General features: G+C 39.0%; 2 protein-coding genes across 5 annotated transcripts in view; one reads left to right on the top strand and one right to left on the bottom strand.

The window, feature by feature from the left end:
- Window positions 1-10,573, top strand: part of tecpr1b (tectonin beta-propeller repeat containing 1b) — a 29,781-nt gene extending 19,208 nt beyond the window's left edge. For 2 of the 3 annotated variants that reach the window (XM_016456951.1, XM_016456957.1), the window contains exons 15-25: window positions 3,506-3,633; window positions 5,531-5,624; window positions 5,703-5,799; window positions 5,934-6,013; window positions 6,095-6,151; window positions 6,317-6,491; window positions 8,070-8,205; window positions 8,586-8,678; window positions 8,929-9,035; window positions 9,598-9,717; window positions 9,991-10,573. In XM_016456951.1, coding sequence (XP_016312437.1) covers window positions 3,506-3,633; window positions 5,531-5,624; window positions 5,703-5,799; window positions 5,934-6,013; window positions 6,095-6,151; window positions 6,317-6,491; window positions 8,070-8,205; window positions 8,586-8,678; window positions 8,929-9,035; window positions 9,598-9,717; window positions 9,991-10,245 — 1,342 coding nt within the window. In that variant the 3' untranslated portion in view covers window positions 10,246-10,573. Of the gene's footprint in view, window positions 1-3,505; window positions 3,634-5,530; window positions 5,625-5,702; window positions 5,800-5,933; window positions 6,014-6,094; window positions 6,152-6,316; window positions 6,492-8,069; window positions 8,206-8,585; window positions 8,679-8,928; window positions 9,036-9,597; window positions 9,718-9,985 lie in introns of all 3 variants that reach the window. The other variant, XM_016456962.1, reaches the window with a different exon arrangement.
- Window positions 10,574-11,970: 1,397 nt separating this feature from the next.
- LOC107665874 (serine/threonine-protein kinase LMTK2-like) overlaps window positions 11,971-15,386 on the bottom strand; it is a 48,587-nt gene continuing 45,171 nt past the window's right edge. For both annotated transcript variants that reach the window (XM_016456933.1, XM_016456940.1), the window contains exons 12-14: window positions 15,236-15,368; window positions 12,858-13,112; window positions 11,971-12,770 (exon numbers count right to left, since the gene is read on the bottom strand). In XM_016456933.1, coding sequence (XP_016312419.1) covers window positions 12,742-12,770; window positions 12,858-13,112; window positions 15,236-15,368 — 417 coding nt within the window. In that variant the 3' untranslated portion in view covers window positions 11,971-12,741. The remainder of the gene's footprint in view (window positions 12,771-12,857; window positions 13,113-15,235; window positions 15,369-15,386) is intronic.

The raw sequence follows: 15,386 nt of genomic DNA, 5'->3' as shown, positions 1-15,386 counted from the left end.
TGTATATGACTTTCTTCTTTCAGACGAATCCAGTCAGAGTTATATTGCGTTTTTGTAATAAAAATATTGATATTCAAAACGTAATAATCACTTTAATGTAGCTTGCGCCAACAGTTGTACACGGAAGCAGCTCCAGGCGGATGATGTATGAGTTCAGCCTTGCGCATGCGCCGGTGAGTCTCGTGAAAACCAACGTTTGTTAACAGGAGCAAAGGAAGCAAAAAATCCTTACTTTAGCAAAGGAAAACCAGTCTCCTCTTGGCTTATATCGAAATCCTCCTACATTCTTCTTTACAAATCCTCGTTTTGTACTTCTAATAAGTGACCGTTGTTTTGTTTTGATCTCTCCGCTGCGCTTTCGCGTTCAATACTTCTGAGCGGCACATGCGCAAATCTGACCTCTTACGTCATCCGCCCAGAACTGCTTTCGTGTACAACAGTGAGCGCAAGCTACATTAAAGTGATTATTACGTTTTGAATATGGATATTTTTCTTACAAAAACGCATCGATTCGCTACAGGAGGTCTTTGTTCACCCCCCGGAGCCGTGTGAGACACTTTTTTTATGGATGGGCGCTTTTTATTTCACTTCTTTTGGACTGAAGCACTGCAACACCCGCTGAGTGCCATTAAACAGCTTGAAAAATCAAAGACAAATTTTAATATAACTCCGACTGGATTCGTCTGAAAGTCATATACACCTAGGATGCCTTGAGGGTGAGTAATTTATGGGCTAATCTTAATTTTTGGGTGAACTAAAGCTTTAAGTGAACCAAACAAGCCCCCTCATGGTCACCGTAGAAAACGTAAGAAAAGTACGTAGAAAAGTAAGTTGCGCTACTTATTTGAAAAAGTAACTCAGATATTTTCTTATAAATTTAAAAGTAATGCATCACTTTACTAGTTATTTGAAAAAAGTAATCTCAAAAATGTAACTCGTGTTAATGCGTTACCTCCAACACTGATTAGCAATTACTTTGAAACTAGCCAAGGTACTTTTTGAATAGAGAGTTAATTATACTGCAGGTTACTAAGAAAAGGTAACTAATCAGTTGAAATGATTTACAGTATAATTCATAACTTAATCAGAGCCATATATCTCTTGATTTGAGGGCTTTTAAATGAATTAATATTGATTAGGGTGACCATAAATTACTCACCCTCAAGGCATCCTAGGTGTATATGACTTTCTTCTTTCAGACGAATCCAGTCAGAGTTATATTGCGTTTTTGTAATAAAAATATTGATATTCAAAACGTAATAATCACTTTAATGTAGCTTGCGCCAACAGTTGTACACGGAAGCAGCTCCAGGCGGATGATGTATGAGTTCAGCCTTGCGCATGCGCCGGTGAGTCTCGTGAAAACCAACGTTTGTTAACAGGAGCAAAGGAAGCAAAAAATCCTTACTTTAGCAAAGGAAAACCAGTCTCCTCTTGGCTTATATCGAAATCCTCCTACATTCTTCTTTACAAATCCTCGTTTTGTACTTCTAATAAGTGACCGTTGTTTTGTTTTGATCTCTCCGCTGCGCTTTCGCGTTCAATACTTCTGAGCGGCACATGCGCAAATCTGACCTCTTACGTCATCCGCCCAGAACTGCTTTCGTGTACAACAGTGAGCGCAAGCTACATTAAAGTGATTATTACGTTTTGAATATGGATATTTTTCTTACAAAAACGCATCGATTCGCTACAGGAGGCCTTTGTTCACCCCCCGGAGCCGTGTGAGACACTTTTTTTATGGATGGGCGCTTTTTATTTCACTTCTTTTGGACTGAAGCACTGCAACACCCGCTGAGTGCCATTAAACAGCTTGAAAAATCAAAGACAAATTTTAATATAACTCCGACTGGATTCGTCTGAAAGTCATATACACCTAGGATGCCTTGAGGGTGAGTAATTTATGGGCTAATCTTAATTTTTGGGTGAACTAAAGCTTTAAGTGAACCAAACAAGCCCCCTCATGGTCACCGTAGAAAACGTAAGAAAAGTACGTAGAAAAGTAAGTTGCGCTACTTATTTGAAAAAGTAACTCAGATATTTTCTTATAAATTTAAAAGTAATGCATCACTTTACTAGTTATTTGAAAAAAGTAATCTCAAAAATGTAACTCGTGTTAATGCGTTACCTCCAACACTGATTAGCAATTACTTTGAAACTAGCCAAGGTACTTTTTGAATAGAGAGTTAATTATACTGCAGGTTACTAAGAAAAGGTAACTAATCAGTTGAAATGATTTACAGTATAATTCATAACTTAATCAGAGCCATATATCTCTTGATTTGAGGGCTTTTAAATGAATTAATATTGATTAGGGTGACGACGTTAAACGTATATACAATTACGCTAAATACATCTAAAAAGAGAATATAACTAGAACATGAAATACTGCCTCAAAGAAGCCAAAATGTGTGTGTGGGCGGAAGTATTTAAAGGGTTAGTTCACCCAAAAATGAAAATTCTGTCATTAATTACTCACCCTCATGTTGTTCGAAACCCGTAAGACCTTCGTTCATCTTCGGAACACAAATTAAGATATTTTTGATGAAATATGAGGGCTCTCTGACCCTCCCATAGACAGCAAGGTAACTACCACGTTCAAGGTCCAGAAAAGTACCAAGATGATCGACAAAGTAGTCCGTGTGACATCAGTGGTTCAACTGGACCTTGAACGTGGTAGTTACCTTGCTGTCTATGGGAGGGTCAGAGAGCCCTCATATTTCATCAAAAATATCTTAATTTGTGTTCCGAAGATGAACGAAGGTCTTACGGGTTTGGAACAACACGAGGGTGAGTAATTAATGACAGAATTTTCATTTTTGGGTGAACTAACCCTTTAATAAGCTACTCAAGAGTAAATATACTTAGAATACTTAATTATACTTTTTTAAATTCAGTACAAGTATAGGCCAAATATACTTAAACCTTTCGGCGTACTTGTCAGCATAAGCCAACTATATTTAAGTGTATTTTTGAATTTCTGATAGCTATATAAAAAGTTCACTGAACGTATACTCTCTTATTTATAGTTGAAAAGAAGTGATGTTGCTTCTTTTACTTAGTTACTCCCAAACACTGCTAATAAAGCATCTTATTTGCTGTCTGCCTTTTTGAAACTCACGGAAAATAATGGTAACATCTAAAACAACTGGTTTTATAAGTCAAAAGGATTATTTAACATCACTGAATCAACCTATATACAACAATTTAAACCAATAAAACTAGTTTTTATGGGTTAGAATCAGGTAGAAATAGCTCTCACAGGTGACTGCTTTTACTAGTTGCAGTCTGCATTGTAAGTGCCTAAATGCTGTCCAGACAGGCAGCTCACTAGGTTTCAGACAGAGCTAATAATTTAATCGTGCATAAAGTCTGGCTTGCATGCCATAGAACTGTCTGATGCGCTTGATTTGGTTTCCTCTGGACTGTGTGTGTGTGTGTGTGTGTGCTTGTGATTGTAATTGTGCTGGGCATGCGTCACGTGTCTGTGCTGCTGTGGGCTCAGGTTCTGGCGTCAGGTTCCTGCTCATCTGCTCTGTGTTGAGTCTAACAGTCTGGGTGTGGTGTGGGGCATCGCTCACGATCACACCGCCTGGGTCTACACGGGGGGCGGCGGGGGACCGTCTGCTCTGGGTAAACATGCACCCTGCTGTCATCCCTGTCCCTCTCACTAACCTACATCTAGTTTTGACCCTGCAAGATGAACATATGCTGGTTTGGTTGCTGGTGTGCTGATGTTCCCATGAGGCTTCACCAGCAGAGCTTTCTTGGTCGAACTGCTTAACCAGAAAGACCAAGATTTGCATCATGGTCCAGCAGTCAGACCAGCATCAAACCAGCATAAACCAGTCTAGGCCAGTATAAGTTCTAAGCTGAACTTTGCAGCAGGATATACACTGCACAGTAAGCAGTATGCTAGTACTGTATTCAAAACATAGTCGCTGATCTTCCCAAACATTGGGTCTCATTCACTATAATAATTGCACGGATTACTCATATTATGCGATTACACGCAATTTGCGTAAAACGCACCCAAATCGTCTCCTTTCTCCTTCATTTAAAGCCTTTCATTACTAAAATACTAAAATTTTAATAATAATATGTTATAAATTATAAATATAATGAATTATAATAATAATAATAAATTTGGCAAAAAAAAGTAAATAAAAAAGTTAAAGTTCTAAAATTGCTGAAACTACAACTAAAATGAAAATAACTTAAAGCTACATAGAAATATTTTAAACAATAAAATCTAATACAAATGATAAAAGCACATAACAAAATTACTAAAAACTGAAAATATAAAAATAAATGCTAATTCAATATATTCATTAATATAATGATAAATACAAAAGTAGCAATGTTTCGTGCACGTGTATATATAATTATAATATTATAATTAACATTAATAATATTATAATGATATATATATATATAGTTACAGTTACTGTAACTGTATGTTACAGTTAAGATTAAATATTGATGAATAAAATTTCCTCTTAACATGGTCATAATGCTATGATGCATGCATGTCTATAATGTAAAAATAACCACTAACTTTATAATAAACATTTGGTTTCAATTGTTCATACTTTTTTTTTTTTGTACATTTAGAATACATTTGAATACAATTAATGAAAACTGATTTGCTTTTAATAAAGCAATAAGCCCCAAGAAGCCGTGGTTTACAGTGAATTTATAACAGCTAAGGGGCGTTGTTGTATAACAGCTAATAAATTCACTGTAACCCACGGCTTCACGGGGCTTATTGCTTTTATAAAATGGTTATTCCATACACGTAGTACAGTTTCACAAAATAAAACAGAGCAAATAAAGTGTAATGTAATGTAGTTCCTCAGAAACAGTTGTGGTTGCAACAAAGTGGTTGCCGAGCAGCACAGAAGTAAACAAAGGTGTTTGTTTGTAGAGTATTTTACAACAGCTTCGAACGCGGCTCAACCAATCAGAATCAAGGACCGGAACTATCCGTTTTACAAGAAACCATTTTTACTCATAATTCACACAAATTCATGTATATGCACAGTTAGGAAATGTGACCCAGTGTTTTCTTTAGGGCTGCACAATAAATCGCATGCGATATTTAATGCGCATCTTGTCAGAAAGCCGGTTCTGTAATCAGCGGTAAATCTCCATCACATGCATGCTTTCACATTGAGCAGCATTAACAACACAGAGCCGTTGTTCACTGACGAGCTGCGCAAAAAATCGCGCGAATATGGACGTGGTTTTGCGCAACTCGTCAGTGAACAACGGCTCTGTGTAGTTAATGCTGCTCAATGTGAAAGCACGCAGGTGATGGAGATTTACCGCTGATTACAGAACCGTCTTTACTGACAAGATGCGCATTAAATATCGCATGCGATTTATCGTGCAGCCCTAGTTTTCTTATTTACCCATTTGTATTTTCATTTCAAATGTGCTTTCATTCAGGATCAGAATATCAAATCTTTATTTTAGAGAAAATCTATCTAGTTGCTTCTGCCCGATGTTTGAATCTCATTCATTTCAGGAAATGAAAACCTTAACCAAGCAATAAGTGATGTGAGGAGTGTGTACATCTATGAGAACCAGCGCTGGAACCCAATGGCAGGATACACAGACAAGTGCGTGTCATTTCCCTGAGCTCTGCTGCTTGTTTACTGTACCTGCTGTAAACGCTCCGTGTCTGCTGTGGTCCTCAGGGGTCTCCCCACAGATCGTTACATGTGGAGCGATGCTTCAGGTCTGAGAGAGTGTACCAAAGACAACACCAGCCCTCCCTCACCGCAGTGGACATGGGTACAACAGCACACTATCTCGCAAAAAGATTGCATTCTTGAGCAGCCTGTAGTATTTCTAGTGCACTGTACCATTTGGAGTATTATATCGATTAGTTATTGTCTGTGACTGATATCTGCATCTCACTCTCACAGGTTTCTGATTGGGCTGTTGACTACGGTGTCCCAGGAGGGACAGATAAAGAGGGCTGGCAGTATGCTGCAGATTTCCCAGTGTATGTTGACTTTAAACCTATTAACAGAACAGTAACTAGACATTTCTGTCTCAAGCTAATATATGTTTTATGTTCATTCAGGACGTTTCATGGTTATAAAACGATGAAGGACTTTGTGCGACGCAGGCGGTGGGCTAGGTTAGTTCACATTTTTGCTGCTTTTGAATACACTGTTTCTTTGATAGATACATTTACACAAGTTTTTGTTAGCAAAAACATTGTTTCTCTCTAGTTTGGGGCAAAAAAACTTTAAGAGGCCCCTTTATATAAGAAAAGCTATATAAGAGTGTTTCTTTGTCACAGGAAGTGTAAGATCAGCCTTACTGGCCCGTGGCAGAAGGTTCCTCCAATCGCTCTGACTGACGTCACCGTCTTGCCGTGTCTGGCCCAGTGCAGTCTGGAGCAGGTTCCTGTGTGGGCCATCAGTGAGAAGGGAGATGTGCTGTGCCGTCTGGGAGTCACCGCCAACAACCCGGCTGTGAGAACTAAACCGTATCACTATCCTGCACCCACTCTCACAAAACAGGGCCACGTGATCTCCAAAATTTCATTTCAGTTGAAAAGTCGAGAGGAAATAATCTTTTCTCACCTCAGGCCCAAAGTAAACGCCACAGACACTGAGAAACCACCAAAGGAAGACACATCCCGAATGGGTTAAAGGTGGGGTAAGCGATTTCTGGTAGCCAATGTTGACATTTGAAATCACCAAAACAAACACGCCCCTACCCCAAAAGGGTCTCGCCCCTATTTTGATAGCTCCGCCCCACACATACGTACGCAACCCAGGCAACGATTAGTTCTGTGAAACAAAGCAAAACCAATGTTACACCAACCGTGTCTACACCGGACGCGAGCAGTGCGGCACGACAAAACACTATAGAACTCATTATAATCAGTGATGCTGTCTACACCATCATATATATACATATCTATGGTCTACACTGGATGCGGCGAGGCACGACACGACAAATCCCCGACAGAAAACTGCTGCTGCGTTCTATTCATGACGTATTGACACAAATTTCAAATGATTTTCAACTGTCGCTTTGTCGCGTCCAGTGTACTAGACAGACTTTAGCTGTTGTGGCGCAGACACGGTGTTACTCACCTATCGAGAAAAAACAAAGCAACCTCGGCGTCCGATCGCAGGCCTTCCGCTCCTTGAGTTCTCTCCAGCGCTGGAAAGCTGATCCGATATTTACACGGGTCCTACTTCTTGCCTTAAGCCTTCGTTTGTTCCGCAGACGTTTTCCTCTTTTGTTTTTTATCTGCCATCTCTATCTTTCTGTCGCTCGGCTCGCTAATGTCCGTCCTGTGCACTGTACGCTCTCTCCTCCACATCATGAGTAGACACGCCCCTTACTGCTGATTGGCTACAAGTTTGTTTTGCTACTCGGCCCGAATCAGTTTTCTAAAGCGTTTTTGAAAAATCGCTTACCCCACCTTTAAGTCCCAGAAAAGAGCAAGAGCACATTACATTTATTCAGCAAGAGCACATTAAATTGAAAGTGACAGTAAAGACAGCATGAAATGTTACAAAAGATTTCCATTTCAGATAAATTGTGTTCTTTTGAACTTTCTATTCATCAAAGAATCCTGAAAAATATGTATCAGTTTCCACATAAACATTAAACAGCACAATTGTTTTGAACATTGATAATAAATCAGAAATGTTTCTTGAGCAGCAAATCAGCTTATTAGAATGATTTCTGAAGTATCGTGTGACACTGAAGACTGGAGAAATTATGTTGAAAATTCAGCTTATCATCACAGGAATAAATTACATGTTAAAAACCTTTAAAAGGTAGTATGTATGACTTAGGGGGAGGGACATGATCATTTTGGAGAGCATTTAACGGAGCATATGAAGTGAATATATAGCATATATCGTTGACTTCAGAAGCTATTGGACACAAATCCCTTGTATTGACTTCTTGGGGTTTTTATTTATAATTTTCCTTAGAATGAATATCCTCCTCTCGTCTCTGTTCTTATATTGAGTTAGTGCGCATAGTCGATGGGACGTCCTCTAACCTCTAACTCTCTGAAACCACAGGGTAATTCCTGGCTCCATGTGGGCACAGACCAGCCCTTCAAGTCTATTTGCATAGGAGGAGGCCACCAGGTGTGGGCCATCGCCAGGGACGGTGCCGTCTTCTACCGGGGCTCCGTGTCTGCCCACAATCCAGCTGGTGAGATCACAGAATCATCCTGATGGAAAGCGTGACGTTTTCAACTAGAAAATGATGATGGACATTCTACAATATGTAAACTACTGCTGGTTCTGGTTTTCCAATTTGAGCAACTTACAGCGGTTGATAAATGTGATTCAGTGCATGAAGTATAAGACCTTTTTGCACTTTTAAAAAATGATTTTTTAAGGTAAATTACATCTATTAAAATAAGGAGAAATTATGCAAGTAACAAGTCTTTTAAAACACTTAATACTATTTTCTTGTTTTCATAAAACTTTATTGTTTGTGCTGTTATGTCATTATTTACATGTAGAAAAACGAAAAAGTACAGGCACACTTATTTTGTCAAATGACTCAAGATTTCTTTGATTTCTCAGGTGAGTGCTGGTATCACATACCATCTCCCCCGAAGCAGACGCTCAGGCAGGTGTCTGTGGGCAGGACCTCCGTTTATGCTGTGGATGAAAACAGTGAGACAACTGTTCCCACTCACTTCTTTTTTTTATTTGGTTTATTTATTTGAATCAAGCTGTATGGGGAATCACAGGCTCTAAGTTGACTGTTTCTCCTCATTATGAAGTGTGAAGAGAGATATAGTAGTAGGCAGTATGCAGTGAACAAGTAAGCAGTAATCAATATGCCATTGAGAACATTGTAGCACATGGAAAGCAGATCTCTCTCCAATCAAGTTTGAGCTCAGTGTGTATGTTTTTTTTGCAGGTAATCTGTGGTACAGACAGGGTTTGACACCCAGCTATCCTCAGGGTTCTGCATGGGAACTCATCTCAAGTAATGTGTGTAAGGTGTCTGTTGGACCACTGGACCAGGTTTGAAACCTTTTACTTCCCGTTAAAACCACTAAAGAACATTTAATCTTACATAGACAAACAGTGAAAAAAGGAGGCACATGAAGTGTACTTCAAGTATATATTTAAAATAATATAACATTAATGATGAATAAAAAACATTGCGGTAGTGAGTTTGCAAGTATGATCTTATGTAACCAGGGTTTTTTTTTCTTCTAGACTACGTAGCAGATCACTACCTTTTCATTAGTGTAAATTAAAAGATATCTGACCTAACAAAAGTATGGTGTACCACAAGGCTCAATGTTAGGCCCTTTGTTGTTCTCATTGTACATGCTGCACAGCTCTGTATGCTGAAAGCTTTTGCTTCCTCTTTTCACTATTATTTCATCCTGCATTTCTGTTATAGCATTAATCTTTCCTTTACCCACTTTCTTTGGGACTCTCCTCCTGAGGTTTACTAGCTCCTGTCATGCCCACATACACCCCCGTCCAACTACCCAAATATAAATAATAATGTTTCCTAGGTTTTATTGCTTTGATGGTTATGAAACTGGAAAGTGGTCATAATGTATCTGTCCAGGTTTGGCTAATTGCTGATAAAGTGCCAGGTTATCCATCAGAGAGCTCAGGAACGGTGTGCCACAGACTGGGAGTGAAGCCCATGCAGCCCAAAGGCCTGAGCTGGGACTTTGGCATTGGGGTGAGTTTTTCCACATTAAGTCTAATGCTGAATTGTGCCTTCCTCCAAAAAAAATAAAAATAAAATAAAAATTGGTTTAGAAAGCTAACTGATTTGATTGTCATACAAACAAAGAAATTGACCTAGCTTCCAAATTTAAATAGAGCATCATTTCAGTACAATATTCTATATTCAGGTTAAAGATGCATTTTTGTTTTTAAATCTTGTAATTAGTATCAACAGATCTTTACTCTTGAGAGTCATTTCTTCAACTAATGCACTAAAACAGGGTAGATGGGAGCACCTGTCTGTGAGAGGGAACTCTATAGAGGCCCAGCGTATGGCACCTCGCAGTCCAATGCCCAGCCGCACACAGAGTCAGGTGAACGGGAATGTTGTGGGCTGCTAGATATAGTGCCCACCTACCACCATCATCATCATCACCCACCTTCATCATGCTTTACGGCATTTCCCAGTTTGCTGTTCTTTACACCCTTCCTATCTCTGTGTCCTGTGCCCTTCCAACCAAATGTGACTATTTATTTTTGATTCCACTTGCCTGAATAACAAACATCACTTTTCTGGGTGTGACGTTTGATTACTGTATGTGTCTCTTTGTTTTAAGCGTTATGTTATTTCTTGTTGCTGTATTTGTTTCTGTAATGAGTAGAAGACCATTTTATGTTATTGGTTTGATTATATTATTTGAAAATGATTTTATTTCAGTCTGCTTGCATTGTCAGAGACACAACTGCCCTACTGTGATCTAACCACTGACATGCTGGGTTTTTTTTCCCCAATAAAGATCTGTTAAATAGCACCAGCTTGTTTTCATTTGTGAATTTAAGAAAATATATTTCTATGAATTTCTGCGGAATTGCAAAAATACACAAAAAAAAGGGTTTCTAAAAACCTGTTCTTGATCTGATGGTTCTACCCCAAACGCACACCACTGCTTGCTCCTGTAAAATGAAAGTATCTGTGAAACATGCATGACAAAGGATTAAAACAAGACATAGAAGTTCATTGTCATTTAATTCCATAATAAACAGAGCAATTAATTATAAACCATTCCTTCAATGACACTAGACATGATCATCATCATCAATATGAAGTAAAAATATCACCATTTTTTTTAAATTTACAAGTTATAAGGACATGATGACCGGCATTTCCCCATTTAATTCATCATTAATTTGTCTTTTTCGATCACTTCGGTCACATTTTAGCTTTAAATTACAAAATCAGTCATCACATCGTTCCCAATTTACAGACAAAATTAAGCATTTATATACAGGAGAACAATTCAACATTAAGTTACACTTTAAAGATGTGCAAGATTAAGCAAAGTATACTATAGAATAAAACCAAAGAATTTCCTTTCATAAAATTTCAAGTTGAACTGAAATCGAGTGCTGGTAATACAGATAGTCAACAGGTCTAAAACACAGAGATCACTGTACTGAATTACAAGGGGATGTAGACGATATGCACCCGATTATTATAACCTCTACAAATAATCAGCCTCCCAATTTATGCAACATCATTTTAAGTATATCATACCAAAATCAACGTTCTTCCAGACTGAACCAAGGAAATATTCAATGATGTTGAACGTTCTTCGTGCCGATTGTGTTTCACCTCGATTTGATTTCTACTATATACATTAGTTTATCTCCGTCACTGTCAACCCAAAGCATCATGAGCAGCAAGATCGGCAAATATAAATGATTTATATGACCTATGACGATTACCTTTCAGGTCCAATGAATAATACATGCGCACCAAAAAAAGAGGGAAAACTAAATCATTTCCCATCCCTTGAGTGTTCACAAGTTGCTCTTTAATGTTAACACACGGGAATCAGAACTTTATGGAGATTCTTTGATTTTTTTTTTCTTTAAATAGTATTTCTACTCAATGCTACAAGCAGCCATTGCCTTTGGAAGTTCTGCTAGCTATCTAGTCTCTCTGACCACCAAAGCTTTCATAATTACTCGCTGAACATGTAGTTCAATCTACCGCCAACAATGATGATGAATCTCACAAAGAGTGTCTGGGCCACATTGCAACCCAAAATTCCTTTAAGCGAAATACAAGTTCCTGTTTCTTTTTTTTGATTTTGGGGTGAAATATGACCTGGATATGTTCTAGATCCCCTATGCACTGAATAAAAAACAAGGCAAACCTGAACTGAAGTTTCACATTTCGGATGAAGGGCGTCCTCAAGTGGGATGAGAGGGGGTGTGAGGCACTGCGATGGCCCATGCACTATACAGCTAAAAGCCCTGATGCGCAGCACTCCGTGTATTCCTCATGAACATACTGCAACGACAAAGAATGCTCACATCTTAAGACTTAGCATCTCATAGTCAAAACTCTCCAGCTGCCCGTATCCTGACTTCTACATCTTTTAATACAAAACATGTCACTGAAACTACGCTAGTTGTTGCTTGGGTGAAAGTGGCTTGTAAATAGTCCAAACACTGTACAAAAATATCTGTGGAGACCCATGTTGCTTCTATTGGACATCAAATCCATTACACGATCATATAAATAAGCTTGTCACACTAGATTTCACATAAAAAATAAAATAAAATCCAGTGTGTTAAAATAAAAGACAAGTATTATACGATTCCAACTGCACAACTGAGTTTCGAGTCTATTGGCTCATTAGTGTTTAACAGAGAGTCCTCTGGTTGAGTGATACATTTCCTCTTTACGTCCTTCTGACGTAAAATGTGGACACTATGAAGAACTGCATATGATCAAAAAAAAAAAAAAGTGAGGCAGGGCATTTAGAAAGTGCACAAAAGTTTCTGAAAGCATATGTGAAGCAAGGTTCCTCCAACTTGCACTGACGAAAAACATAGCAAATCATAGTTTATGGAAAACCAGACGACTGTGCAGAACACAGGTTGCCATCAGCTCAGTCTCTGCAGTCCCCTTCATATCCCCAAATAAATACCAATGCTGCCTGAGAAGCAATCAAATCAAATACATCCGCGACATATCTCCAATATTTATGCGTGTCCGATAGATTGTTTAATCTTTCTCTCCATCTTCACCGCTTCCTGAGAAAGAAAACGAGAAACAAGATTGAGAGTTCAGATTCTTGAGGTCCCACTCTGTTTGTGTGTGGATGTTGGTGCTGAACTTACCCCCTTGCTCAATGTCAGAGTCTGTGAGGTGGGTGAGGGAGAAGCTGGTGATGCTGGCTGGGGAGATGGAGAAGCGCGAGTAGTTGGAGGGACTGTTCCAGCTCTGCTCCAGGGTGCGGTTCGCAGGGGGTGGTGAGAAATACTTAGAAGCTGCCGAGGTCCCACTGGGCCTACTGGCAGAATGATCACTGGCTGCCTTTGAAAGGAAATTGGGCTCTGGAGATGGGAAGTCATCGTCCCACTCAAATGCACCACCTGGGAAACAAATCAAAAGGTTTAAAGGCTTAGTATTCAGCCTGAAGTTCACAAGCCATCCATGGATCTTTGATGGCAGCGTTGAGAGGAAAAGTGTAAAAATTCAGCTTTTTGGTCTTCAAAACATTCTGTACGCCTTAGACTAGAGACTGTTTTTAAATGTAGCTCTTTGGTTCCAGATTGGCCTTAGGATAAGTACCATTGGTTTATAGGGTTTACAGTAAAAATACAGAGCAGTGGTTTTCCTCCCTGATCATGGAGTATCCCAAACACGCATATTAATCACGCATGACTGAACTCATCAGCTTGTTAGTACAGACTCCAAGACCTGAAATGGGTGTGTCAGATAATGGAGATATCCAAAAAGTGTAATGTTGGGAGTACTCCAGTACAACAGTTGGGCAACACTGACTTATGCTGGCTGCACACTAGAGAATTTTAAGGCCGATTTTAAGCCCGATTTGCATTTCTGAAAGATCGGGGGGCGTGGCCCAATTTGAGGCTTGTCGCAAAATATTTTTGGGCCAAAACAAATCCTCTATTGTGTGGTGTCATTACGATTATTTAACTGCTCCCAATCGAGACGGAGCGTCGCCGAACTCAAATCGTAAATATCAAACATGTTTGATATTTCCGACTCTTGATCGGGCTGCCTCTGACGCGATACCCGCGATAGCCAGTGAGAGCGAGCAAGCGTCACCTACCGGATGTTGCGTGCTTCTATAGCTGAAACTTGGCAGCCACAAACATGCCAAGAAAGCAGAATACATCGCCCATATTCTTTGTTATACTTTGTTTTTCACTGTTGTTCGCTGACAATGCCGATTGTTCTCCATTTGTTTATCTTCTCTAGTCACGTTTGATATCGCGAGTCTCCATGAGATCACGCGTCACTGTGAAATCGTTCCTACAATCATCAAGTGTGTGGTCTCGCGGTCTGCTGGAATCGTCTAGTGTGCGCATTCAGAGGAAGGCTAACAATCGGTTGAAATGGTCTTCATGTCTGTGGTCTCCCATGGTTTTAAAATCGTTTAGGATTTGAAAATCGTCTAGTGTGCAGCCAGCTTTAGGGGCAGTTTACACAAAACCGTTTTTAACTAAAAATGGAAAACTACACGTTTTGGCCATTCATTTATACAACAACAGTGTTTTGGGGGCCTGAAAATACAAACATTTGAAAACCAGAAAAAAGGCAAGTTTGAAAGCGCAAGTTTTTAAAAATTATAGTCTCTGTGTAAACAAAAAAAAAAACTTTGTACAACTGGGTCAATATCACTGTAGGGTGCCTTTTGATGTCCTGTACATAAATAACTCATTTGCCATGATAACATAAAATGACTATGAAAGGGTGTGTTATATTAGGCTAGGTTTTTATATTAATAAGAAAACATTACTTTGCTACACTGTTTGCTGCGTAAAAATGCTGAGCCAACTGTATTAATTATTGTATTAATTTAAAACATTTCAATATATTTTATATTGTTTAGATTATTATAATGCATTAGCATCATATTCCTGTCAATTCACCAGTTCACTGTGTTTGCTGCGTAAAAATGGGTCGATTTTCACAATGGTCTGAACAAAAACAGCAGACGGGCTTACTGAAAATGCATGTTCATTCTCTGCCAGTAGGTGAAGTTGTTGAAAAACAGAACAGAAGAAATATAGCATTTTCCTTTGTAACAGCTGTACACAAAGCAGTGCTACACTCATAAACGCTACTTTGTCTGGCATTATATGCAAGCAAAATTAAATGAAAATGCCATTGATACTTTTCTGAAAGCAGTCAGAGTCAGTTCCCTCTTGAAATCATAATTAATAAAGGCCTTAAATTTGGAACAACTAAATATAAGACTTTTTAAGGACCCGCAGAAACCCTGTTATTTACGTGTTTAGTCTGTAGGAAAGCATATGTGCGCAGGTGTGTAGTGTTTCTTTACAAAGTGACATTGCCAACTACTGGCCTGGCATGAATAATGAATCATAGCTTTTCTTGACAACATTGTCTTCTGTAAGCGAAACTTTTCAAAAATGCAAAGGAAAAACTTTTCCATTTTTAGTACAATCGTTGTCATGTAAACATACCCATAAACTGTCAAGAAAGAAATGAGCACAGTCATTACCTTCTTCATCAGTGGAGCTCTCAGAGTTGGTAAATCTGTTAAGGTAGCTGGAGGAGGCCACTGGAGTGCTGAAATCAGACAATTGACTACTGGGGTCAAGAGTATGCTCACCAAGTTCCTTTGTTGGGGTTTCCTATTTGGTAGAAATACA

The sequence above is a fragment of the Sinocyclocheilus anshuiensis genome, unplaced genomic scaffold, assembly GCF_001515605.1.
Source record: "Sinocyclocheilus anshuiensis isolate Anshui unplaced genomic scaffold, SAMN03320099.WGS_v1.1 scaffold229, whole genome shotgun sequence".
NCBI lineage: Eukaryota > Metazoa > Chordata > Actinopteri > Cypriniformes > Cyprinidae > Sinocyclocheilus > Sinocyclocheilus anshuiensis.
Note: the sequence above shows the minus strand (reverse complement) of the source record. Positions and strands in the feature narration are given on the sequence as shown.